At 41.7% G+C, this 27,374-nt stretch overlaps 1 protein-coding gene across 2 annotated transcripts; it reads left to right on the top strand.

Annotated features, from left to right (window-relative positions):
• The first annotated feature begins 38 nt into the window (after positions 1-38).
• Positions 39-22,872, top strand: LOC128424588 (metal transporter CNNM4). 2 transcript variants are annotated; one of them, XM_053410838.1, is made up of 8 exons: positions 39-1,566; positions 6,665-6,808; positions 7,781-7,915; positions 8,312-8,481; positions 12,207-12,303; positions 15,793-15,882; positions 18,699-18,874; positions 19,905-22,872. In XM_053410838.1, exons 1-8 carry the CDS (start codon positions 39-41, stop codon positions 20,451-20,453), a joined length of 2,889 nt encoding a protein of 962 aa, XP_053266813.1. In that variant the 3' UTR covers positions 20,454-22,872. The 2 variants fall into 2 exon arrangements, with proteins under 2 accessions (XP_053266813.1, XP_053266814.1); XM_053410839.1 differs by lacking the exon at positions 15,793-15,882 and having other exon boundaries at positions 78-1,566.
• The last annotated feature ends 4,502 nt before the right edge of the window (positions 22,873-27,374 follow it).

Here is a 27,374-nt window from a genome sequence, read left to right as displayed (position 1 = left end):
GCGTGTGATGGGGGGCGGAGCCGCTCGGACATGAGTAAATGACGTCAGCTCCCAGGTCGCCGAGCAGTGAAACAAACATGGCGACAGAATGGAGCGGGCAGCAAGGTTATGTTCTCACTGTCATCATCTGCCTGTGGAGCGCGGTCGGCGGGAGGACGGAGACGGCGGTCGCGGCGGCGGCGGCGGCGGCGGGGTCCGGCAGCAGGGGCAGCGGCCGCGGCGGGAGCCAGGTGCTCGGCATGCGGCTGGAGAGGAGCGACAAGCCCGCCAGCACCAATGACGACGGTGTCATCCAGGTGACGGAGGAGAGCTCCATGCAGCTCCGGTTTTACGGGGTGCAGCTCCACTCGGACGCCTGGAAGCAGGTCCGCTTCACGGAGATCCCGGACGGAGGCGGCGGCGTGGACGAAGAGGAGGATGGGGAGGAGGCGGTCGCGGCGGCGAGGAGCGGCAGCGGCATGATGGACGCGCCGGACAGGACTTGTGCTGACTTTACGAAGGACATCAGCATCGGGACCTACATGAACGTCAGCAGTCACGGCACGTCGGGGCTGATCTCCTTCCAGATCAAGCCGCTCCGCAAGAGCGAGCCGAAGAAGGAGTACGCGCTGTGCACGAGGATGGGCGACGTTGGGAGCAGCTGGCTGCTGATGGGGGACAGTGATGGCAGGTTGCTGGTGGTGGAGGAGAAGAAGTCCCTGCTGCCCATGTGGCTGCAGTGTATCCTCATCTCCTGCCTGCTGATGCTCTCGGGCATGTTCAGCGGCTTGAACCTGGGGCTGATGGCGCTTGACCCCATGGAGCTGCGCATCGTCCAGAGCTGCGGCACCGAAAAGGAGAAGAATGACGCAAGGAAAATCGAGCCCATCCGCCGCAAAGGGAACTATCTCCTGTGCTCGCTCCTGCTGGGGAACGTCCTGGTCAACACCACCCTCACCATCCTGCTGGACGGCCTGATCGGATCAGGTCTGGGCGCGGTGGTCGCCTCCACCGTTGGGATCGTCATCTTCGGGGAGATCGTTCCCCAGGCGCTGTGCTCCCGCCACGGACTGGCCGTGGGCGCCAACACCATCCTGCTGACCAAGTTCTTCATGCTCCTCACCTTCCCGGTGTCCTTCCCCGTCAGCAAGCTGCTGGACGTGCTGCTGGGCCAGGAGATCGGCACCGTGTACAACCGGGAGAAGCTGGTGGAGATGCTGAAAGTGACGGAGCCCTACAACGACCTGGTCAAAGAGGAGATGAACATGATCCAGGGCGCTCTGGAGCTCCGGAACAAAACCGTGGAGGACGTGATGACGCCGATAGGGAACTGCTACATGATCCAGGCGGACGCGGTGCTGGATTTCAACACCATGTCGGAGATCATGGAGAGCGGATACACCCGCATACCCGTGTACGATGACGAGAGGTCCAACATCGTGGACATCCTGTACGTGAAGGACCTGGCGTTTGTGGACCCGGACGACTGCACCACCCTGAAGACCATCACCAAGTTCTACAACCACCCCGTGCACTTTGTGTTCCATGACACCAGGCTGGACGCCATGCTGGAAGAGTTCAAGAAAGGTGCGTCAATCTACACGTGTGTGAGTGTATGTGTGTGTGTGTGTGGGGGGGGGGGGGGGGGGGGTGTACTTTCATCATCAGCATCTTTATCATCATCATGGCCGCTGCCGTCTCTGAGTAACAGAAGAGCTCACCTGCACTGAAATCCGCTGCCCCGTTCTCTTAGAAAACGCTGCAGTCACCACTGCATCCAGACACAAACACACACTCCACACCTTCAGGCTGTGTCTGTGTCGATCAGCACTATCGATGAGTGGAACATCCCACCTCACATTAAGGCACTCGCCACAGCCTGCAGCCGAGCAAATGTGATGCACAGTGCAGCTGATAAACAGATAGTCAACATGTTAAAATCACATTTTACTTGTGCTCATCATTTGTCTCTCAGGAGTTGGTTTCAACCTCCAAACAACTGATCTGAGACATGCAGAGCCAGCCTTGAATGATATGAAGGCATGTGTTTTTCTTTCTCCGGTCTCTTAAAGGGCTGATGAGTTTTTTGCATTCAGCAAACAATATGCAATAAAATTGTTTTACAAAGTATTGCAAAACGCGGCACACTTTAAGTGGGAATTTTGATAGGTCCGAAAAATATTTGAATGAATTGTTACTCAGCCCTGTTTGATGTGGTGCTTTCAGTCAGCGGGAGATTTGAAGATGATGACAAACAAGACACTTACTGTACGAAACGCTCCAAAACTCTGCAGGCAAGTTAACATCCACAGAATCATCAGAGGTGTTATGATCAAACACATGATACGATGAGGAATACTTTTATGATCGATATAAGCTTTCGGTTCTCTCTTTTATTTTCAGGGTTATCTTTGAAAATGTGTTTCGGATTCTACTTGTGTTGACCTTTGACCTTTGACTGATTGGAAATGTCCTCCTTTGTAAAATCCCTCCTTCCATACGTTGTGAAGTTATTTGGTTCTCACTTTCTCTCTCTCTGTCTCACACACTACCCAGCTTCTATCTGTCTGCAGGCATGCTGGGTAACTGTCAAATGTGAGAGCGACCACCAGGCTAATTTTTATTGATCAGTCACATCAGTGTCTTATATAATCCGGCTTTTATTCTATTTCACCACTCAGCAGTGGATTTCACTGATGATCAACTTCTGTCAGGAACTAATCGGTGAAATCAGCTGCTGCCCTCATGTCTGATGGGATGAAGATCTGCACGTTCAGGCGCACAGGATTAATGCAGGAGATCTCAGCACTGATATCCACACCTCGAAAAGAAAGCGTGTATCGTAACAACGTTGCGCCTCCCGAGGCTTATTCAGATGATAGTCAGAGACCTGGTCAGGTTTCATTTTCAGAGTGCATCCTGCTTGCACGGAGTCAGTAAAAAGAGACAGTATATTGTAGAAATGTTTAAAGGGGCATCGTTTAAGGAATTATTCTGAAGGAGCTCAAGAGCATTAACACAGGACAATCAAGCAGGCAAGTTTAGAACAGGCACTGCACTAGTTCATAAAATCTCAGAATTTTTTTGGAAAAATGAAGCTTCTGTACCCCGAGTTGACATCTTGTTTTGTCTGATCAAAACAGCTGGTGGTAAACTTTATGTTGGTCAGCTCAAGTGGGTTTTGGTCACTCAGTGGGGAAAAGGAGAAGTCTCTCTCAAATTGAAGTTTCATTCGTCTGAAACGCCCTTGAAAAAGCCACTGAATTGAAGCTGCTGCGAGGGGGCGCTGATCTCGGACCCTCCTGCGGAGCCTAGGCAGGAGGGTCAGGTCGCTCTGTGTGTGCTGTCTCATGAGTCATCCTCCTGGCTAACGTCAGCGTATGAACTGGCACTGTCACAAGCCAACACAGAACCAGGCCTGTTGGCTCTGTCATGTCCAGCCACAGCTCAGTGTGGAAGCCAGCGGCTACTTACACGCTGAGTCATGTCTTAGACAGCATCATCGTCATCGTCATCATTCAAAAGTAGGACGCACATTCAAACACACAAATAACCGACCACAAAAGCACCTAGCTGCTGTAATGATCATGTTCATCGTAACACTCCTGTTTTTCTTTTGCCTTGTCTTTATCTAAATGTGTGTTATAGCAGCTACCAGTACATCACCTTGTTACTGAAGAAAACTTTAACATCTGATCTTTCTCAGGGAAATTCTGCAGCTATTTAGAACCTCTTTAATCTCTATGATTTCTTAACAGATTCAAGGACTGCAGAGAATAAACATTTAGGCAAATAGTGTGAAAACCTCTGGTGCATAGGGGTGTCAGTGATTCTTGCAACGGTGCTGAACAAAAGCATCCGAGTTTGGTCATACATCGCCTCGCTTCAGCTCAAGTCTTTTTTGTTTTGTTCACAGTTTGTTCCGAAATAGCTTTTACAGCGGATGTTTACATTTACAAAGTTTACTGGACAAGAGGAATCTTAAGATAAAAATAAATTTAGAAAGTTGGAAAAAACGATTCATCCTCAGTAAGAACCCTTTTCCATGTTTGTGAGATTTCATTTGAAAGCAGTGAAAAGTGCTCTAGAGGTTAATAAATAGTCTTAAATGTAATGAATAGAAGGCTGGTATATTTGGTTGTAATGACACAACTCGCTCGCTAACTTCTGGCTATCGTATCTGCTTCAGCGCTGTCTGAAGCCCCAGCTCATGTGCAGGGTGCCTGTAGCCAAGCAGGGTCGGTTAGTGACGGACAGGAACACCAGCCAATCAATTAATTGTTGAATGAAATGATTGGTTTTGTTAATGCAGTCCTGTAAAGGCCATAGACACCAGCTGTTTATCTTTAATAAATATTCAATCCAAACTGGTATTAAATTGCATTCAGTGTGGTATTAGAGGGATATGAACATGGTGAACTGGCAGAAATCCTGGTTACTTTGACTTAATGCTGACATTTTTATTATTGTAAATTGTGATTGGTTACCTTTTGAAAAGATTCACTCATCAACAAGTTAACTGATGCATGCTTTTCCTCAGAAATTCTATGCAATCCCCAAAATTGTCAAAACATCTACCTATGAACTCCTACCTACTAAGAATCATGAGGGCAGCTGTAGAGAGAGAGAGAGAGAGAGAGAGAGAGAGAGAGAGAGAGAGAGAGAGAGAGAGAGAGAGAGAGAGAGAAGAGAGAGAGAGAGAGAGAGAGAGAGAGAGAGAGAGAGAGAGAGAGAGAGAGAGAGAGAGAGAGAGAGAGAGGAGAGAGAGAGAGATGAGAGAGAGAGAGAGAGAGAGAGAGAGAGAGAGAGAGAGAGAGAGAGATGAGAGAGAGAGAGAGAGAGAGAGAGAGAGAGAGAGAATGTGTTTTGAGTGGTCATCAAGATCCAAAAATATATATATAAAGACCTTTACCATTACTCCACAATCATCTTTCATTCTTGTCTATATGTATCTCATGGACCATTCCTCTTATCGACCTCACACTTGCATGAATTGAATATGTCTTCTTCTACATCCTCACATAATCTACAGCAGTGGCTGGCAGCTGTCAAAGCTGCCCCGTCAGTATCAATATCTGAGCCACCTGATCATTTTGATGATCTGATTATTTCTTTATCGAACTAACACAGACATTCACATAGTCACCGGTGCTGCTCTTAGAATAACTTCCCATTTAGCAAATGTTCTTCAAAGTGAAGCACAACGTTTTTTGTTCATTTAATGCTTTATATCAAGCTGAATTGCAAGCTTTTGTTTTGAAGAGTTGTGGACTTGGGTCTGAATATTGTGTTGATTGCTCAACAGACCTGATATAACTGCCGTTTGGTCAGTCATTCAAACTTGTACATGAACCTGACATTGTGAACAGTAATAGAGTAAATTCATTTTCATTTGATGAAAAACATTGACTTTAAAATCTTCACTGCAGATTAACCAGGTAGGATGAAAAGAACGTTTTCTAACTTCACTCTGCAACATAGTGTTTATAATAAGCTCTGCAGACTAGTTTAAATACATAAAAAAAAACATCAATGGATCGTTGTGATTGTTTTCAATTTGAGGTAAAAGAAGATGAATACAGTTTCAGTGCAGCCTTATTAATGTAAAACAATATATTCTGAGTCCATTCACTTTGAAACCTTGTAAATTCAGAAAAAGCATTGAAATGAATTATTATTTTAGGGAAATATAATAATAACAAAATGTATTATATTCTTAAGTCTGGAGTCAGTTCATGAATGTTATTTTATTTGAATTTTGTTGTCCTATACTTTGTTTCACTTTTGTAGACAGACCAGATCAAGTTAAATTTAAAGCATCTCTGATTTTGTCTTTCTGACTCAAGTCTGACTGATGCATGCGTTTGCTCAGATCAGCCTGAAGAGGAGGGTTTGTCTCCGATTTGCAGGGACATGTCTGGTGACCTTGGTGACACAAACATGACACATTGCACATACATGTAGACACGTCGCAGCATCACTGAGCATCATGAGGACGGACGCTGCTGCCGCGTGAAGCTCAGTCACAGTGACAGGTTTTTGTCCTGGCAGCTCCGCTCTTGATGACCTGTGGATAACGTATCTGTCCTTGGCTCTGGTTGGCAGCCATCAGCGTACATGACGTGTCAGCCCAAATGCAGCTATAAACAAGTCAACAGTTTTTGTTTAATGAGGAGAGCAGAAGCAGGGGTGGATTAATCTGTTTCTCTCTTTTCCCCTGCCACAGCCCTCTTCTCTCTCAGCCCCCCTCCCATTGCTGCCTCTCCCTCCAGTCTCTCCTCTTTATCTGGTCTTGGCAGTTTGTCCAAGGCTCTTAGTCCAGTCCGGCCTATATTAAGGCATCAGTCTGTCCTCCCAGCAGTCAGGATATATCGTCTGACTGATCGAATAGTGCCGCAACTGACGCTACGCTGCCTCCAAAATAGAAAAAAAACAAGAAAGGACGTTTTCATGTAGCAGGGGGCTGAGTGTGTTCGAAGAGCAGCTGCTGCAGGGAAATTCACAAACTTCTCGCCCCTCCCTCCTGTTTGATGCTGCCCTACTTTCCAGGCAGTTGATTTAATTTTAAGAGCCTGGAATGTCAGAGCTTGGAAAACTGTCAGGCATCACAAATGTTTTAAACACCACTTGTCGTAACCTTTAGATGACCTCTCTCTCTATCTCTCTCCCTCTCTCTCGTCCGCAGGTAAATCCCACTTGGCCATCGTCCAGAAAGTGAACAACGAGGGGGAGGGAGATCCCTTCTACGAGGTGCTGGGATTGGTCACCTTGGAGGACGTCATCGAGGAGATCATCAAGTCAGAGATCCTGGATGAATCCGACCTGTACAGTGAGTCAGCGCTCGCTGGTTGGCGGCCATTACGCAAATGCGAATGTCTCAACACATAAACACACGTGGAAGATTTCCAATTCGTACAGCTCGGGCCTCAACCCAACTGTATTTTTATTGTCAAATATGCGGAATTAGCTTTTAGCGGTTCCTGTTTGCAACGCACCAGTGCATGTACAGACACACTGTCCGATATTGCCACTAACATAAAAATGACATAATTATTCTCAGTCAAGTTGTGTCTTGTATTATATGATATTTGATAAGGATATCCTTGGTGTAAGTCACAATAGCACAAATCATGAACCTGTCTCTTTTCACTCTACTATAGATTTTGGGCCTTATGTAAACAAACCTCTGGTTTCCCTCGACTTAGAAAACTGGGGGTTACCACACACTTGATTGTTAGTAAGATGATTGATCGGACTGATGGATGATTGGAAATCATTTCATTTTCTGGCATTTCAGAACTTTTGCCCCTGACTTAAACTGCCGTTTGAGCTGTTTTATGCTCTGATTTCAAATTACAATTTAACTTATAGAGCATAACAAGGTGTGGCATCTTTTGTCGTTAACCCTCATCAAGAGTAAGAAAGTACCTTAAAACCTTAGGAGAAAAAACCTCTAGAATCTGCTGAAGGAGTCACATGTGAGGGATCCCTCCTCCAGGACGCACAGAAGTGTAACAGATGCTGCATGTAGCAGAGCACTTCAACAAAATAACAATGGTTACAACATTTATGAAAAACATAAATTATGAGGTGTATCATTGTTTTGCTTTGGGTTTTGACAAGTTGTGGTTTTAGAGGAGATGATGTGCCAGATGGCACATCTCGGTCGGATGCAGGTGTTTCCTGAAGACAAACCTCTTTATCTTTCTTTCTTTCTTTCTTTCTTTCTTTCTTTCTTTCTTTCTTTCTTTCTTTCTTTCTTTCTTTCTTTCTTTCTTTCTTTCTTTCTTTCTTTCTGTAGCTGATAACAGAAACAAGAAAAGGGTGGATCCCAACAAATGCAAACGCGACTTTTCCGCTTTCAAGCACGATGCCGACAGTAAGGTGAAGATCTCTCCCCAGCTCATGTTGGCAGCTCATCGTTTCCTGGCCACAGGTGAGCTCTGAGGAGGCGGCGGCTTATGTCACAGTGAAAAAGGATCTCAGTTCGTGTTTGAAATCTATTGTCGTCCCAAGTGTAAATTCAGTTCATTTGTTTAAGTAAAGTTCAGAGTTTATACTCTAGATACTATGTATTATGCTTTTTAATTTTTAAAACAGATATGATCAATTCAACATGGAGATAGAGGTGGTCATTTTGTCTCTCTGACTTGAGTCGGAGTGATGGGATCCAAGTCATCATCCAACACTTTATTATTATTCTTCTCTTAATATCATGTTCAGTTTTTTCCTATTTTGAATTAGTTGTTTATTCTGGTTCAGTATTCCTTTCAATTCTAACTCAAATTAAAATTCCAAACTGATATATTGATGTCTGTGTCCCTCCCTCAAGAGGTGAGCCTGTTCAGCCCGTTCCTGATCACAGAAAAAGTCTTACTGAGGATCCTCAGACACCCGGACGTCATCCAGGAACTCAAGTTCAACGAAAATGACAAACGCTCGCCGCAGCACTTCCTGTACCAGAGGGGTAAACCTGTCGACTACTTCACACTCATTCTGCAGGTAAACGCACTCATACATAAACAGACACAAACTGAGGACGCGTTAAAACCATGCACTTAGGAAAGTGAACGTGGATGACTCCTTGAAGCTGGTTTGGTTAAAACTCTTTAAGATTTCTCGAACCTCCAGCTTTATGCAAATCAACACTTCACATGACCTGAAGTATGCTGTGATGTTTCTCTGCGATCAGAAAGCAGCTCCAACCCCCAGCTCCAGTCTGCTCATGTTAATGTTGTTAGTCGAGAGGTTCACACAGTTTTTCCAGCCTTCACTGGGAATGTTTTAATGATGAATTATTATCGATCAATTGGACTGTGATTTGAAATAGATTGTGTTTGTTCATTACCATAACTTAAGCCGTTTTCAGACATGAAGTCTGGAGGATACCAGCAGAATTGGTTAATTTGGATAATTTCAGTGCTTGTCTGAAAGCAGCTTAAGACAAACATCTGATCACATTAAACATCTGATTGCATTAAAGACAAATAAATTGAGAACCTTCCAAAGAGTTCATGTACTTTGTCTTGCCACATTGTGGATTAACACACACATGCAGTTCTGTGCTTTGGCAGAGCAGTGTTAGTCCTGTCTTAGAGCTGGCTGTTGAAGGGTCATAATGAAGTCAGATTGGATAACACAGGTTGACCTCTTTAAACTAGTAACAGGTTTATCCCAGGTCAGCGGCTGTGTCAGTCTGGAGGGGGTATTAGTGCTGATGCTAGCACTAAACACTCTGACCTTTTAAGACACACCCGATTTAAGGAAATTAAGAGTTTGTTTGAAAAAAACAACAACTCTGTGGTGCCTTTATTCTTTTCTTTGGTGAAAGAGAATTCAGAGAATTGATCGAAATGATGACAGACAGGTGCGGACCAGTTCAACAAAGCAAATACTTTTTTTAAAGTTACTGCTCATTAGTTTGTGGATTGTAAGGAATTCTGACTTTAGAAAATGGCAACAATTGATTAATTTGATACTGATTAATCTATACATAAATATATGCAATACCTTCATGTAAAATAAATTAGTTCGCCAGGGTCCAAGGTAATGTCTTAAAGTCTCCATTTTTTTGTTTGCCATCAACCCAAAGATTTATTTTATTATTATAATCATATTCAGAGCAGAAGCATTATATATATAATGATCTAATAATAAAATTTAAATTTAATCATTTGTAAATGTGTTACATTAACATTTTCTTTATATTTCAAAACATTATACTGTAACACATTAATAGTAAATAACAGTAGATTTTGCCTCTTAATGTGTATGGATATAATACTGACAGGGGCTGTTCATGAGTGAAGCGTACTCATGCTGGACACTGTTCAGTTACGGTTCATTTTGCTGATGTAGTTTTTATTAGTATTCAGCAAAGTAAGCGAAAAATCTGCAAAGTAAAACGTCCTTGGGACGATCTGAGGACTGAATCAAATAGGTAGCTCAGTGTAGCTGTTAATAAACAGACATTATGCTGTAAAATGACTGATCCAGGCGAATAAGTAGTTCTCGTTGTCTCAGTCCGACTCTAATGATCGTGAGGGGCTCCTCGCCCTACATGACCTTCACTAATAGATCCTCTTACATAAGAGAGAGACAAACCGAGGAGAGAGAGGGATTGAAGGGTTAAGGAGGATGAAAGAGCAGATGAGACGAGACGTTGAGCACTGACTATCGGCAATACACAGTCGAGCATATGGAGCATATGAAGTGGGAAATAAAGAGTAGAGGGATGGTGTAGGACGAGTGTAGAGATGGAGGGAAGAAAGGAAGAGGATAGGGCGTCAGGGCTGTAAAGCCCTCCTCTGCACCAGGAAGGGTGGAACAGAACAAAGAGGCGAGGGAGGGAAGATGTGAAAGAAAGAGCTGTTCAACACCACAAACATAAGTATCTCAGTTGTGCTTTTAAACTGATCAACCAGGTACAAGGCAAGATAGCTTTATTTATATGGCACATATGCAATTAAAGTACTGTACAAAGGCAAATACAAGCATTAGAATAAAAATAAGAAACATCCAATAAATATGAACATAATACGATTTTATAAAATGATTGAAGTGAAACAAAAGTACAAATCGCAAAAAAATTTATAAATGTGCAGCGGAACCTGTCAAAAGAGCAGAGGTTTTTTTTTGACATAAATGGAAGAGACAATAATGTTGATAAGCAGTTCAAGCCTTAGGACTCCATTTTAACTTTCTATGCTTGTTGTATCAAGTGCATTTAGTTTATGTCCAAATCCACTTCTGTTAGTTTACCAGCGGAAATTAAGAATGAAGAACTTGAAGCACAAAAAATTTACAAAAAACATCCTCAAATCAAATTGTGGCCGTTACAAAAATGTAAAAAAGAAATATACAAACACAATTAATTAATTAATTAATTAACGACATAATAAAATCTGAATATAAGGAAAATAAGTATAAAATACACATCTTTAATAATATGTAATTAATAATACACTGAGGGTAACGAGAGTGCATGCATCAAAGTGACCAATAAAGATAAATATGGTCAATAATAAATTACATGACTATTGCATTTATTATTAAGTGGAATGATTTTATTGCAGGTGACAAAGAATACGATGAGCTTGTGGTTCACATGTTTTTTTTTCTATTAATTATGTGTGTTTTGGGCGTAAAATGCAGTAAACCAATCAGAGTGTCATCTTCCATTCCTTTAAAAACCTGGTGAGCTTTCTCCTCGGTGGATTGCTGTATCATGGTGTATTCACCAGTGAATAAGAGAGAACAACTCTCTTCAGAGGAAACCGTCTCAGCTCATGCAGGAGCAGATCATCTGTGTGTGTGTGAACCAAACAGAGTGTACGCATGATGTTCACCAGCCTGTGTATGTGCATATTACAGGATCAATGATGTACCTTTCAAAGAAAGATTGAAATACTGAGCTACAGATCAGGCTTTGTTGGTCAATCACTTTCAGCTGCTTCAAGATAGCAAGTCAACAATTGACCTGACCACACGTCACGCTAGCACGCCTATGGGTGGAAACTAGTGAACTCTCTTTTATATAACTTGACACTGCTTTGTACCTAAAGAGCCCCTTAGACTTGGTCTCATTTATTTTCATCCCTTGTGTTGTTTTATTAGATTTCATTCTTGTTTTTGACACTTCATGTGGTACCTGATGGTGAAAGACGGCTAATATAAGTCCTGCACTAGGTCTGTACAGAGGTGTGAAATACACCGGAAATCTGTGCTGTTGTTGTGTTGCATAGAGAGGTGTTGCTGTTATTTAGTCGACACGATAGAAACACTCAGTATTAGAGAGAGATTTCAAAGGTTAGATGGTAACTACATTGCATCCTGCTCGCTGGTCTAGGCTCATCAGTCACAGACACTGACACTGGTTAATTTGAACTGTGTTAGTATATGGAGGCTCTGTTGTTGTTGACACCTGAGGTGTGGATAAAGTGACTGCAGACACTCAGCAGGCAACTTGAGCACAGCTGCTTGTGTGTGTGTGTGTGCGTTTGCGTGTGCGTGTGCGTGTTTGAGGTAAAGAGACACTGGACCCTGCCTGTTGGCAGAATGTAATATTTATGGGATGTCAAAGTGCCATAGGAGATGACTCATGGATTTTTCACAGCGGAACTTCAGAGCTTGTTGACCGACACACACTAGTACAGTTTAGACTGTCAAATAATAATAGACCTTTTAAATAGAAATGTCCTGTGTTTGTGTTACTGTGTTTGTTTCAGGGGCGGGTCGAGGTGGAAGCTGGAACCGAAAACATGAAGTTTGAAACTGGGCCATTCTCCTATTATGGAGTCATGGCTCTAAGTACACCAACACTGGGTAAGACAGTACATGCTTACGCACGCACGCAAGCACGCACACACACACACACACAGATATGTCAAATAAACAGAACATTTAAGAAGAAAGGTTCTACCCTTTCACAATCATTTTTCTACCAAGTTAGCAGACAAGGCTCTAGCAGTATTTTATTTTGAAAGGGCTGACTCACAGTGTGATTAGAATAGGAACCGCTAGTAATGTTGGCAGCCTTCTGCTGCATGGTGGGAAAACAAAGCTGTGTTGGTCGTCTCTTTTCTTTCTTCATTATTCTTCATTATTCTTCATTGGGATACATTTTGCCATAAATAACAGGTACATTTACTCCAATGAAAACATTTCTTCATTGCAAGATCTCCTTACTGCATATTTTGATTAATTATTATTTAAGTACCAAATTGCTCTGTTTTTTAAAGATGAAGCATCAAATGTGGGGTAATCTGCCGATGAAATAGTCCCTAACAAATGCACCATTTCCTACCTTAACAGCATCTGGCCCAAATATGATCCATCCATGCTTTATTCATAATCATGTATCCTGTGCAAGGACAAGCTAACAGTTTATCACACAGATTCACAGAGATGCAGTTTTGGCAATTTTTATGTTGATGTTGAAGGCTCTTGTAAAAATAAGTAAAAAACAATAGGCAGCAATATAATGAAAATCTGAATATAAAAATCATATTCAAACTCTATAATCTGTAAATTTACGTCACAGTCTCCTGACGTTCTTTCACAAAGTGCTCTGTCACTTAGCGAGCTGCAAATACAGGAGAGGAAGAGGGGAAAAGTCAATAGGCTTAGTTCAAATAGGGAAACACTTACACTGAAGACCGAGTTACAACAAAGTTTCTCTTCTCTCCTCCAAGCTGACAGGTGATGCCTGAGAAATAGACAGGAGAATAAATAGATATTGACTTGTTGCAGCAATTTCACTGAGATATTTCCAATCCTTCGTTTTTAATTTGTAAGAGCTTGTAATGGAACTTTTAATGGATTCAGATCCTGTTGTTATGAAGGTTATAATTAGTGTAAACAAACAAACTGGGACTATTGGGTTAGGGTTACATTTCCAGTAATCAGCATTAAAATGCACAACTCAAGTGGTTTATAAGCATCCAGCCAGAGGAAATGAGCAGGGAGGACATTTCCTGAAAATGTCCATTTTACTAAAAAGTGCTTCATATGAAAGTACATTTATTGAAAGGAACATCACTTACAACCATTTAAATGAGTGATTGCACTGGTTTTCTCTGGGACATCATGGTTAGACAGCAATAAGTTGTCGGATGTTTTAATGTCAATATTATTGTTCATAATAACAAATGAGACATAAAGTTGCTGAGCATTTGCTTTAAGACTTCTATTCTATTCAGGTCGTTCTTAGGTTTTTTTCTGTACTTGTTTTGTAACAAATAAAACAGAATAATGATGTATTTTTCAATCAAGCACATAAGAACTTATTATTTTAGATTTTTTTAAACTGTAATAATTGTAATTGTTTTCTTGTTAATATCAACATCACGTGTGTGTTAAGTAAGGAACTGAGTCAGGGCTTGGCGAGCTTAGCTTAGCATAAAGTACGTGAACTGAGGGAAACAGCCAGTCACCTATGAACACTTAAAGCTCACTAATGAACACATTGGATTTTGTTTGTTGAAGCATGGGTTGCCAGATATAGTCCAAGACCACAGCTTTTGGTTTAGGTTCCTCTGCCGGCACAAAGATACCAAACATGGGAACCTCACTACATGACATTTTATTTAAAGCCTGGCAGCACGTGGGTGATATTGGACGATTTATTACACAAGGTGACGTTATTGTCATTTGTGCTGCTCCAAAATATCCTGTAAATAACAGTTAATGATGTGTTTGTTAGTTTGCAGGGTTACTCATAATCTACTCCAGGTTCCAGGAAGTTTATTATATTAAGGTTTATAGGTGGGATTAGTGGGCAAATTTGGAGTCTCTGCACAGTGTCATATTCAATGTTTAATTTAATAATTTCTTATGTTTTTTAAAGGGAACATTTTAAATATCTATATTTTTATTTATAGATATATAAATACCTCTGCCATCAGTTTATTAAATATATATAAATTTGGGTGGGAGGAGAAGGTCCTGCTGTGGCAGCATCATGTTGTCTGGTCCATGGTGAATTTACCCTGACTCGCTGCAGAAGTTGTAACCCACATGACACCTGGTGGTTCTGCATCGCAACTGCAGATCAAACGTTAATCTTCAATGCTACAACTGCTACTTCTTCCTGTTCTTCCTCTTCTTCTTCTACTGTGACTGTTATGTTTCCTCCCCTCCTCACTGTTGTTGACCTGTTTTTGCTCTCTGTGCTGGTTAAACTGCTGTCTGTACTTCATGTGCACTTAATGCTGCTCAGTGTTTGCGCATGTGCAGAGTCATGTAAGTGCAGCGTCAAATGTATATGTCAAACACATTTATCATCCAAAATTCCCATCGGTAACGTGCCACTGTCAAGGATGGCGCCTGCGGGTGTTTATCCTCTTTTTTTTTTTCTTGCTAGAAGATCGTTTACAGCTGGATTAAATGCTGTTTGTATTTAATTTTGCCTTTGACTGGTTAGAATGTCGCTGCCGTTTGCCTGGCGCGTTGCTCCTCTACCACTGTCACACACCCCTCCTCTGTTGTGTAGGGCAGGTCTTTACTTACAGATGTCACCGTTGTGTGCCTCATGAAATCGGCTTGTCACTGTCAGACAAAAAACACTGATAGCTCCTAAGCTAAAGCCATGTGGGAGAAATAGGTTTTGGGAGATGGCTGAAAAGAAGGTAGCAAATATTTCAGCCCTGGCTCCACTGGTAGGTTGTTTCCAGGGGTCGGCGCCCTGAGAGTTTGCATCCCATTACCCTTGGTCCTCAGCCTTATCAGAGGATGTCAGGCTGGACAGTAATGTTTTAGAAACTCAGCTGAGTAGCTTGGGGCCTTCAGGGGCCTTAAAGGTCAAGAGTAAAATTTAGGAATCAACTTTAAACACACAGGCAGTCAGTGAAAACATTGTTCTTTTATAATTTGATCTACAATCTGGTGGCTGCATTTAAACAACAGCAGCATATCAAACAAAACAACAAGGGTGACACACAGATTCAAACAGGCACCATAGACCATTCAGCCCCTTTTCTATTCTGGCATGGCTCCTTTTCTTGTTTGTTATTTAACTTGCAGGTATTGAGTTGCTTTACATTTTAATGAGCCCCATTGTAGAATAAACTACGTAATGGATCACAAGCTGTAGTCGTTTTAGCAAATCTGAAAATTCTCTCTTCCTTCTTTGAATGGAACTGAAACCTCCAGACCGATTTTTATTTTTCAAGAAAAAAGTCCACCTGAAGAGAAATAGTAATGATAAACGCAGCGGTCTATGTGATTTACTCTATGCTTGAAAAAACCCTCAAACAAATAAAGCAGCTCATATATGTTTCTTTGCCCCCTACCTCCCCCTCCTCTCTCTCTTAGCTGTCACCCCTCCTCTCTCCCCATCAGTGGCGTCCCCCCCTCCACGACGCCTATCACTTAAGAGGTTTTCTCTGTTCTCTCGTTTCCCAGGTAAAAGCTTGCATGGGTTTCCACTTTTATTACAATCTCACCATTTCCTTTTTTCCCCATTATCTCCAGAGCCCTGATCCAGCAAGCCCAGGCTCGTAGTGAACACAAGTATCACAAAAAGCGTCCTTCAAAATTAATTTGTCGTTCATGGCCCTTTTTAAGTCGCCTTCAACCCCAGTCAGAGTGAAAGTCAAACTAGTAAATGTCAAGTCAAACCAATAGGATGGAGGCCAGGTGGACCGGCTTGCAGGCGGCTGGTCAGTCTTCTGCCGACAGCTGCTATTATCATAGATGTCATAAGGGAGAGACAAACCCCCTAAACGATCCTGATGGGAAAACTTCATGATCTCTAATATGGCATGGAAACCTGCAGGTACAAAAAATGAATTTTAAACCTTATTTTGTGGCCAAGTCGTAAACGTTTGAAGCTTTTATTAACCGGTGACCGTTGTAATGCAGCTGTATCTTGGTCTTGTTTACCTGATATAATTGCTCCGGCTTTGCTTAGTTGGCAGGCGGATGGTGAGACTTGCCATCTAAAGGACGTATTAGCTCTAAGTCTCACATCATTACACCATTAAGACAGTTGGACAACCTTGCTGGACGGGGCTCTTGATGCGCCACCCTAATGATCTCTAACCCTGCCCCCACCACCTTCCCTTTAACCACTAATCTAAGGTCAGATATTATTCATGACTCCTGAGACATTGTATCCTGAAGAGGAGCAGGATAATCTGACTGTGGACCATTTGGTAGAAGGAATAGTCCTTTTGAGAAATCTGCTTATTTTCCTTCTTTGTTTCACAGAGTTACAACAACAAAACCTCTTTAATGCCTGTATGATATGAAGATGAGCCCTGAAAGTAACAGAATCCACCTTCCAGCACCTCCATGGCTCATTAATAAACATAGGTTAGCTTGTTTTGTTTTTTCATTAAAATTGCTAAATATAAAGAGTTAATTAGTGAAGTTTATAGGTACTGTTAAATTGATACTATTTTTTGTTTCACCCTATTTTCTGTCTCCATGCTAAGCTAAGTAGCCGCTGGCTGTAGCTCCAAAGTCGCCTCACAGACAGAATGAGAGCAACAATCTTTTTTTATCTAGCTCTAATCACGAAAGGAAAAAAGCACAATTCCCAAAATGTTGAACTATTCCTTTAAGCACTAACATTCCCATGTGTGCGACACTAAACTGAGGTTCTCTGATTATCACTATCGTCTCCCTCCTTTAACACAACCCTCTGAGCCACATTACAGGGATAGCTTTCCTGCACCTACGTCACCCTCCATGACATCACTAAAACCAGCCAATGAGAATGGCTCCTCCTCTGAGTTTAGACAGTCCTGTTATAGTCATGAAATGCTCAAACGATGCACTGTGCCTCGTCGCATGGCATGTTTGCCGCATTCTTTCCATAACACCCATCAATGACATTAACCTGTTTTATGTCTGTGTGTGTGTTCATTGTGTGTATTGCTCTCACTACCGACTATGCTACGAGCCAACATCAGCTGCTTCCACTGTTCCCTGTTTACTGACAGTCATCTTGTTTTCATATTGTTTATCCTCTGTTGTCTCATGTCGTGGTTCCTGCCTTTTTCATGTTTAAGTGGATGTGGATGTGTTTGTGTGTGCGCTTGTTTGTGTGTGTGTGTGCATGCAACTTAAGAAAACGCAAATAGACATAACACAAGCAAATTCAGGAAACTTCATCAATTGAACAACACATGTGCCTAACATACTCACAACACAACCAAACACACTGCAAATATTAACACAACCAAACACAGAAACACACTGCCAATACTAATAACACAACAAAACACACAAACACACTGCAAATATTAACACAACCAAACACAGAAACACACTACAAATACTAACAATACAACCAACATAGAAACACACTGCGAATACTAACAACACAACCAAACACAGAAACACACTGCAAATACTAACAACACAACCAACACAGAAACACACTGCAAATACTAACAATACAACCAAATACAGAAACGTGCTCAGATGACCAAAGTGTTTCCAGGGGACATATAATTGTGATGAACCTCACTGGGACATGCTCTTTCAACTTCCACTTTCATACCTCAAAAATTTTCATAATTGTCTTTATTTTTTCAACACAAAAGGTAGAAACAACAGATATTCACCTCATTCATTTCCTCAGACTCCTTATGTGCCATCGAGGAAGGTGACCCGTTGCAATCAGTCGTAACCCTAATTGTCCAATCGGTATGCATTAGCAGAATGCTATGAGCTAAATCACTCTCCCTGTAAGATAAATGAAAGGACATTAGTATCTTTCTTTACCAGTTCTGGTATATTTTTAATACTTTACTTGACTGTGGCTTTTTTTTGTCAAGAAACAGGTGTAAATGAAATTTTTAGCTGTTAAGCTCCATTCACTCTCCTTTATTGAGAACTACCTCACAATTGCTCTCTAGGTCAACTTTAAATATGAATACTATTGGTGCGATATTATTAATATTCTATATTCATAGAAAAGCTCTGTCCTTGTTCAATTTGTGAATTTATCTATTCACTAAAATATTTTGTGTGTCTCTTGGAAACACCTCGATTGTTGTCTGTGCTTTTTGTTGCCTGTCTGCAAACGGTTGTGTTGTATTTTCAGTAAGTGTTTTCAATTTGATGAAGTTTTCAGAATTTGTTGTTTTCCTTAAGTTGCTTTGTGTTGAGCTAGCAGGGCCACCGTACCATTTCCTTTTTTCTTTTTTTTTTTCTTTCTATATTTGAATCTTCACTCTCATGCTCACTCCCTTCTCTGTCAACCCCAGAGTTTCGATCTCCATCGCACGGGGGCAACCTCAACCGCTCGGCGTCACTGAGCTGCACTGAGCGCGCTCCAGAATGTGGCTCCATCGGTGGGAGCAACACCCAGATCCCAGGCACCCCCTTCCAGTACACCCCAGACTTCTGCGTGCGTGCTCTCACTGACCTGCAGTTCGTCAAGGTAAGTCCCTTTTGGACTGATGCCAGCTCAGTCTCATTAAGTATCAGTCAGAGGAGGAAGAGTGGTTTATTTTTGCATTAATAACCATCTCCGTTCAGACGATCCTGCTTATTATTTGCTGTTATTTTTAAAGAACATTATGAATCATCACAAGTTGTCCTTACAATATCTGTTTGTTTCCTTTGGGAGAATTGTTTAAATATTTAAATGCAGATAAGAAAAATCATTTACGTGATCCAACTTATTAACCTCCTGATGGTGCCAGATACTTTTAAGTTATTGATTCAGTTAAATAGTTCGAGGCTGATGGTTATGTTTTTGTCCACTTTGGTTTGGCTCATATTTAAAAAAAATTGTCCCTCCCAATGATGTTTCTAAAGATGGTCGATGTGTCTCCACTTTATCCCACCACACAAAAAGGAAGCCAGTATATCTTATCACTGCCATCTCACGCTGCTGACGTCATTTGACACCAGATTCAGCACCATAGTGATCAGAGAGTGGAGCATACGTATCGAGGTCCAGCCGCTACATTTGTCAGACTATTCAGGAGCCTATCTCATTGTCATCCTGACGCCTCGACCTGTTTTTAAAGTGTCAAACAACTAATTTAAACTAAATTAAATACTACAGGCAGCCACCAGGGAGTGATCCAGATGTATTGTCCTCCTTCAGGGAGCTGCCATCTTGTCCATCTCAGTCACTGGTCCGTCCTCATATCTGAGCAGTATAATGGAGACCATTGGGAAACTGTGGGACAATGTCTATAAAAGCATGATGGCAGTTCAGTTTCCTACAACTAATTATTAATTAACAATTTGTTATTCTGTCATTATGAATGTGTAAGTACAATTTATGAAACATACCCTCAGTTGTAGGTTTATTAGGTACTTATACGAATGCAGTCTAGTCATTTTAGTGTTACATTTTTTTAGAGAGGACAATTCTGCCCATTCTTTATATGCAGCTCACAAACTTTCTGTCTTCAGCATTGCTGCGTGTCTGAGTGCTTTTGTATTTTTACCTGCAGATCACTCGTGCTCACTACCAGAATGGTCTCCTGGCATCCAGGCTGGACAGCACGCCGCAGTCTCCAGAGCGCAGTCACACTCGTCTGGACACGTCCATCTCTTTGCTCCCCATCACACCACCGGGGACACGCACACCACTGCCACTGGCCACACCTCCTGTAAAGCGGCCATCCTCAACCAAGCAGCCGACACCACCAGGCAGCCGCGCCGGTCTGCCTCAGACCACCTCGTCCTCCTCTTCTAGCCGCAGGCCAAGCCAGGCTCTGCCCCAAGCCTCTCCCCTTCAGAGCAACCACACCTCCCTCTCCCAAACCCACCTGACCTCCATTAGTACAGCACCGTTTACCCTCAACCCACACCCTAATCTGTCCTCCAAGCCCCAGCAGTCGCCGCCCTCTGCTGGATCAGAGAACAGGCCGGGAGAGACCACCACTCTGCTCAGCGAGCAGCAGAACTGTGTGGGCCCCCGTAGGCCAAGCCATACCCAGGCACACCCCCACCCACACGTTCACATCATCAGTCACGCACAGACTGAAAGCACCATCTAACTGAGCTCCCCTCGGGGAAACCAAACTACCTGTGCACTCACATGACACACATTGGCACTACTATTTGTTCCTGTTTGCTTGTTGTTGCCTGAACTTTTCTGTAGATGTCAGAGGGAAGCTGAGGATCATCATGTGTATTTTGTAAACAGAGATCTTCCTTTATCCCCTCTTGCATGCCGCCCCATCCCAATACTGAAAAACACCAAGAACAGAGAACAAAGAGGGCAGAGGAACAGGGAACGCTAGTGAGTTAGAAATGTGCAAGCTGCGTGTGTGTGTGTGAGAGTGTGTGTGCGTTTCAAAAGATCAGTTCACCCAAATTGTGCAATTTTTCAACATTTTGAGAGCAGCACAAACAAATCTCCATTACGCTATATTGTAGCTTGAGTGGATTTCTCAAACCCTGAGCTCATACAACTGGAGCTGTAGTGATTAATCAATTTTATTAATCACTGCAATCTTCAAATTTGAGAATCTGAAGTTTTGCGTCTTTTCTCCTTGCAACAGAGGAAGCTAAACATTTACATGAAGGCCATTTCTAGATATTGGGCACATAATGCTAAACATGTTCTATTTCCAGTTTAGATCAGTGCTACTCATGATCTTCACTTTATGTTACATGTATAAAGTCCAGCTCATTTCTTCCCCTATGTTTAAAAAATAACCAAACAAATATTTTATAATTCCAGTTATTTAAATTCCATTTCTGCTCACAGAGAACTTTAATGCACTCTGTGTTTTCCAGCTGAATCAGTTGCAGGGCAGAGAAACTTTTATTTGGCTTCATTATTTATGCTCATTTTGTTTTCTGGTGAGTTATCCACCAGTGCACCAGGGGGGGCTGCTACCTCTAGCTTACATCAACACACAACTGCAAACATTTGTGGTTTCCAGCTTCTCAAAAGGATTTTAATATCTTTGGGTTCCGAGCTCTGGGGAAATTATAAAAGGTAAAACACATAATTGATTATCCTTGTTTGCAGCCCCTCAGTTTGTAGATCTCAAAGTGTGCTTCTGTAATTGGTGTGAAGTGACCCTTTGAGTCATCACCAGTAAGACACTAAGAGAAAAGATACATTTCCACATGGTATGTCCAGATCAAGGCTGATACCTCAACCTTGCTATAGAATTTACTGTTCAGAGATGTTTGTCTCTAAATTTCTTTACATTTTTCCAAAGAGTGAAACTTCCACAAAGCTGTGACGTTGACAGTGAAGGTTTTTTTTGTCAGCACGTGGGATTTTTGATAGATCGCCTGTTTGACTGAGTATGTTCTGTGGATTTGAGCCTGCGTTTGTTAGGCAGAGCCGTTACAACCTGGTGAAAGACTAGTGCTGTGAAGGTGGGTGCGTTTCTAGCACACCTCCCAACTATAGCAATATGTTTTAAATGGTTTAATTTCCAAGAGTGATTTTATTTAAGATATTTATTTTTGCTGAATATTTATTTATATGTATTTGACATTCAATTTGTTATTTCATATAATAGTTTAGATTTGATTGATTTAATTGCCTTTTCTGGTTCATGGAAACACTGCAGACTAAACAACGAACATAGTGCACACAGAATATGACAATAACTGCACAGACTCTTCAGTATGATCGTTATCCACTAAACATCTCCGCTAAATATTCCTCACTGTGAATAGAGCCTGGTCCGACAAGCAACTCTTGCTCAGAGCTTCAGAGGTCAACATGTGAACGACTCAACAAACTGGACGTCTGCTGTGTTCCTGTGCATTTCGTGTGTGTCACAACTTTTGGCTGTAAATATGATGGATTTCTGAGCACCCAGATTGGGTTGAAGAAAAGGGGACACGTGACTTGAAGACCAAATAACCCGTTGGTTTAATGCCCACAGTTATGAGTGGAAAGTATGTTCACAGCACAGTTGGATGGCTTCTCAGTTCAATGCCATCGGTCGTGCAAGTTTAATGAGGACATCTCTACAGTCTTTCTCCACAATACTTCGTCATTCATATGTCAGATAACAAACTGTAACCAAGACCCCACCACACTAATTTTCTCAGTTTCTCTGGACTGTTTGAATCCTAAGGAAGGCTGTAGCTGCGAGTCAAACATTTTGTTTACTAGTTTTTGGTCTGTTCAGTTTTATTTTCTAATGGTTTTTCCATTATCGATAAATTGCTTTTTCAAGAATAATAATTTTGCTTTCTTTGTTGAGAGCTAGATGAGAAAATGTGTATTACCCACACATCTGTATGATGTTCCATGAGCTTGGCATAGAGACTAGAAACAGTAGGAAACGGCCCGCTTCCATCACAAAGGTCAGGATAATTTCTACAGCACATCGTAGGCTCACTACTCCACATGTTGTAAAGGTGCTTGATCTTTATGCTGTTGCTACATAGATGTTAACATTAGAACCTTATTTAGCAGAAACTGTGATTTGATCAAATTCACTTGCCAAGAGCAGCCTCACATATTAGCTTTTACTAAAGTTAGCATGTTAACCAGCATCAGAGAAGACTAACAAATAGAACAATTTATTATTTAAAAAATCCCAATGTTTTGGTTTTATGGACAGTTATGGGGAGTGATGTGATGGAACTATTTGTTCTTCCAAAAAGATAACCTTTTGATACCCTACAATGTAAAAAAAAAAGTGGATATGACCTGGCTCTAACTTCATATTTACTGAAACCCTGAGAGCTAAGAAAGCAAAGTAAACAGGTCTCATAATGTGTAAGTAAGCATTCAAATAGGTTTTCTTTCAGAAAGTTAGAAACGCGTATAGTTACCATAACCACAGATTTCCTTTTCTAAACTCACTGAATGCTAGTGGATAAAATGGGTGTAAAATATTTGCTAATATTCTAAACTTTCCAGACTAAGTCAAATCCTAGATGCGGAGAATAATACTCTAAGTTAGCTTAGCATAGAGCAGGATAAATGGCTTGTTGTCAGAAGGTTCAATCCCCTATAAAATGAATGTCTAAAGCTCATTCATAAGAAAATGTCATCTTTATAACTTGTGAACAAAACGACATGTTGCGGTTTCACTGGTGGTTATGGGTCACTGCCCTTTGGCGTAAGTGATTTCGTGAAAAAAACGTACACAACTTGTTGTTTTTACACGACAAATTAAACACAAAGACATAAATCAGTGAGCTTTTGAAAATCCATGTGGCCCATGGACAGATACGAGAGTGGCATCGATCATCTCACCTAACTCTCAACAAGAAAGCAGGGGAGCACATGTGTTTATTCACCTCGAGTAAAGTCCAAGGTTAAGGGTTGAGTCTTGAGAACACTCACAGCACAAGATCTTGTCGAGAATTTGATGAGCAGCAAACATTCCACAGCGTGTCTGATTCACACCAGTGATGTTAACCATGTCTTTACTGGGGAACAGGTTTAGTCTGCAAACCCACTGTGTTGACAGCATTTTTCACAATTTCCACAATGTGTCTGTGTGTGTTTGCATCATTACATTCCAAACAAGGGATTATTTAACATTCATGGGACATAACACATTGTGAATACTTTTTAATTTGTGTGTAAATGACATTGCACCTATTCAACCTGTGTTTGGAGGATGTTCTGTTGTGTTCCGGTGGACTGATGGTGCCGACATGAAGAGATTAACGCGAGGACGTCTGAAGCCGCTCGCTCCTCACTCTCTTGTGCGGGTGAAGGGCTGAGCTGAGATGTTTAAGCTGCGAGCATGTAATCTACCTATATTTTTCCTATGAATGCAGTGACACTGAAACAACTATTTAAGCGACTGTAAAGAAACTATTTTGTTGATGATATAGTGGAGGATATTTGAAAAGATACAAATGGACAAACCTGATGTATAAGCTAGCACTGATTTGAAACACTTTAAACTTGTTGGTTATGTAGCATAAGTCTGAAAAAAAAAGAAGAGAATATTCCAAAGCATTTCTTTTTTTTCTTTCTGCGGGATGGTTTGTAGAGTGAGGTGGTCGGATTACCAACTGGGTAAAATCAGGCTGTTATATTTCTAATTATATATTAGAGTACAGATTGTGTATATGCACCATTGAACCCCCATATAACAAAGGGCACAAAGGTTTATTTTCTTAGTGTAAGATGTTATCTCAAAAAGGATCTCACTGTGCCCACATGTTACATATTGTTAAACTGATTAGAGCTTTATGGAGCAAACCTGGAACTAGGCTGTGTCCCAGCATACCACAGAATTCCACATACAGTACATAGGAATGGGGGGAAATGGGGGAAATAATGGAGGCCCAGCAGCTCATTTGTACCCCGGGGCCCCCCTCCCCAGGTAAATCCGGCCATGGAGAAGATTGTGTACACCATAGATCTTATTGCAAATACACAGTCGAAATAGCCTTACCGTGTATTTCTGGAAAATATAGACCTGCCTGCTGGTTCATATAGGTCTTGTGTAGCAATTGGTCCTGTGCTGGTTTCCAGTGAAGCCACTGGTTGGCTGTGGGAAATGTGAAATCAGTTGTTAGTAATTTATTGTTAGCGTTTTATTTATTCTTTTCTTTTCTTTTTTGTTAGAGATGCACACCTGAGGGTGTGGTTCTGTGAAACGGGCTTCCAGCTGTTCCTCACAGCTTTTATTGGGTCACTTTACCCTGAAACACTGTGTTCAGTTCTCTGATTGCTCTTTGTGTTATATTTCTGTAAATACTCTGTACATGGGCATTTGTATGATGCTGAGAGAGATGTTGAAAATAGCTCTATTTATAATAAGAGGTGATGTTATTTTAAGTTTTATTCCTGTTGTTTTACTAGGAAAGCATTACATAGCAATAAACGTTGCACAGAGTTGACCTCAAATAATTTACTCCTCCATCTATCTTCTGTAGCTTGCTTCCATTTTACTTTTCATTAGACACGACAACCAAAGCTTCTCTTGTAGCCAAAATCTCTGCTCCTCTCCTCCCCCCCTTTCCTGTCGTCCATTGCTATCCTTTATCGCCCTCTTTTTTCTTCTCTCCTCCCATTAATCCTTTTATCACAAGTCACTCCTTTTCCTCGTCTACTTTTGACCCTGCACTGCTCTTGACTTCATTCCCGCTGTTCAGAAGTATTGAAATTCCTCCAGGTTGGACTACGGGTCCAATTTGCTAAGCTGTTTTCATTGTAGTGGGGGCTGGAGCCGGGGGCAGGACTTATCAGCAGCTTCCGTAGTGTTGTTTTTAAGTCCTGCAGCAGTGTGATGATTAGACTGGCATGAAGGTTAAACATTTTTTGGCGCAGTTTCTCAGGCCAGTGACTTTTTTCCACACTGTGTATCATTCACAAAGGAACCTCTTGAGGTTTTAAGCATGTGGAGCGATGCAGAAACAAGGGGAAGAAGAGTGAACCAAAACATGTTCTTTCATCTAATGTCATCCATTTTAAATATATTTAGGTTTGGATTCCTTTGCACACAGAGATATTGAGGCAGACTTTTTCCAGATTTGAGTTGCAGTGCGGATAAATAATCATTGGTAACCATGACATTATAATGGTTAACAATAGTTAAAATTAAGGCTGTTATTCTTGGATTCATAAACTCTCCATAATAAAGTGAAATATAATTTCCTTTTATTTAATTTCTCCAGGGTATATACAGTAGATGATAATCGGATACGGCTGCAACATGTTTGACTTGAATTGCTGTGATTTTTTTTGTCTTTTATTGTAATGGTGAAGCAGAGCAGGAGGAGCCCTTCCAAACACGGACTGTGTAACTTAAAGCAATGTGTAAAAAATATTTTATAACTACTGTAAGGCATTTGAAGAAATCTATGGGGATAATAAACCTGAGATATATTTCTCTACAGAAAATCTGTCTCCTTGATTGATATGCAAAGTTTTCTGTGGATTATCTCGGCTGGATTGGTTTTTCAGCTGTGTGTGCTTTGGGTTCCAGAGAAGCCGCCAATGCTTGTTTCACTTTTAACTGATGTGAGAGATCTTTACATGGCATGAGGGTGGATCCTGTTATCGAAAGGAAGATGGTTATACACTCCTCGGACTGCAGAGATGAAAATACAGATTATACACATTATTATTGTTATTAATAAGAACATGCATTAGGGAATGAACACCAGATCAATTTCATAACCTCAGACCACTTCAGGCTGCATTGTGTTTATCCCCAAGGTGCAGCTTGTGTTATGGGATTCCTAAATTATGTGTCCAAATGCACATTGACAGTTCATCCCTGTTATCTCATGAAATGATGTATGAGTAAGGAGGGGACAAAATACACGTCCACGTTCTGTGTATAAGTACGATCAGCATCAGCCAAGGGTAACACCACCTGTGGCAGCAGTCTGATTTGAGCCCAGGGGCAACATTTGAAATGAAGATAAACATTGCAATAACAAAGGATATGTGGAAATATGTTCTATCAAGTTGGAGCTTCGAGTTCCCCCCCACGCATATTTTTCACTTCTCACACAAGTGAACTTTGAGGAACACCTCCTGGTGCGGCTGGGCCTTCAGAGCGATGGAGTGGGAGTGGGCACCCTCCTGCTGCTCATGTAACAAGTGCCCTCTTTGTGTTCTCAGGGTCATTCATTGCTCAGCTGCTGTAACATTAACTCAAAATGTAGCGTTTCCAAAGACAAGCTGTGGTTGACCTTTGGAATTAGGTAATAGATAATGCCCCTACCACTGTGGAGGAACCATCTCAACCAGTGAACACAGAGCCACATGTTGGAAGCAGGCTGTTTCAGGTCTGGGACAGAGAGCACCAGGTTGATGAATGACTTGTTGTGAAAAGACACAACAGAGATGCGCGTGCTTTAACGTCTTTTATTGGCTGTGAACAAACACGGGCTCTGATTCGCTGCCTGTGAGAAGGGGCGGTGTGGTTAAAAAACGAAAACATTCAGAATCCAGCACCAACATGGACGAAAGGCCCGTTGCAGCGCTTTGCAGTGCCTACATTAGCGGAGCCAAG

The sequence above is a fragment of the Pleuronectes platessa genome, chromosome 19 (genome assembly GCF_947347685.1).
Source record: "Pleuronectes platessa chromosome 19, fPlePla1.1, whole genome shotgun sequence".
NCBI lineage: Eukaryota > Metazoa > Chordata > Actinopteri > Pleuronectiformes > Pleuronectidae > Pleuronectes > Pleuronectes platessa.
The sequence above is the reverse complement of the archived record's forward strand: the minus strand, read 5'-3'. Positions and strand labels throughout refer to the sequence as shown.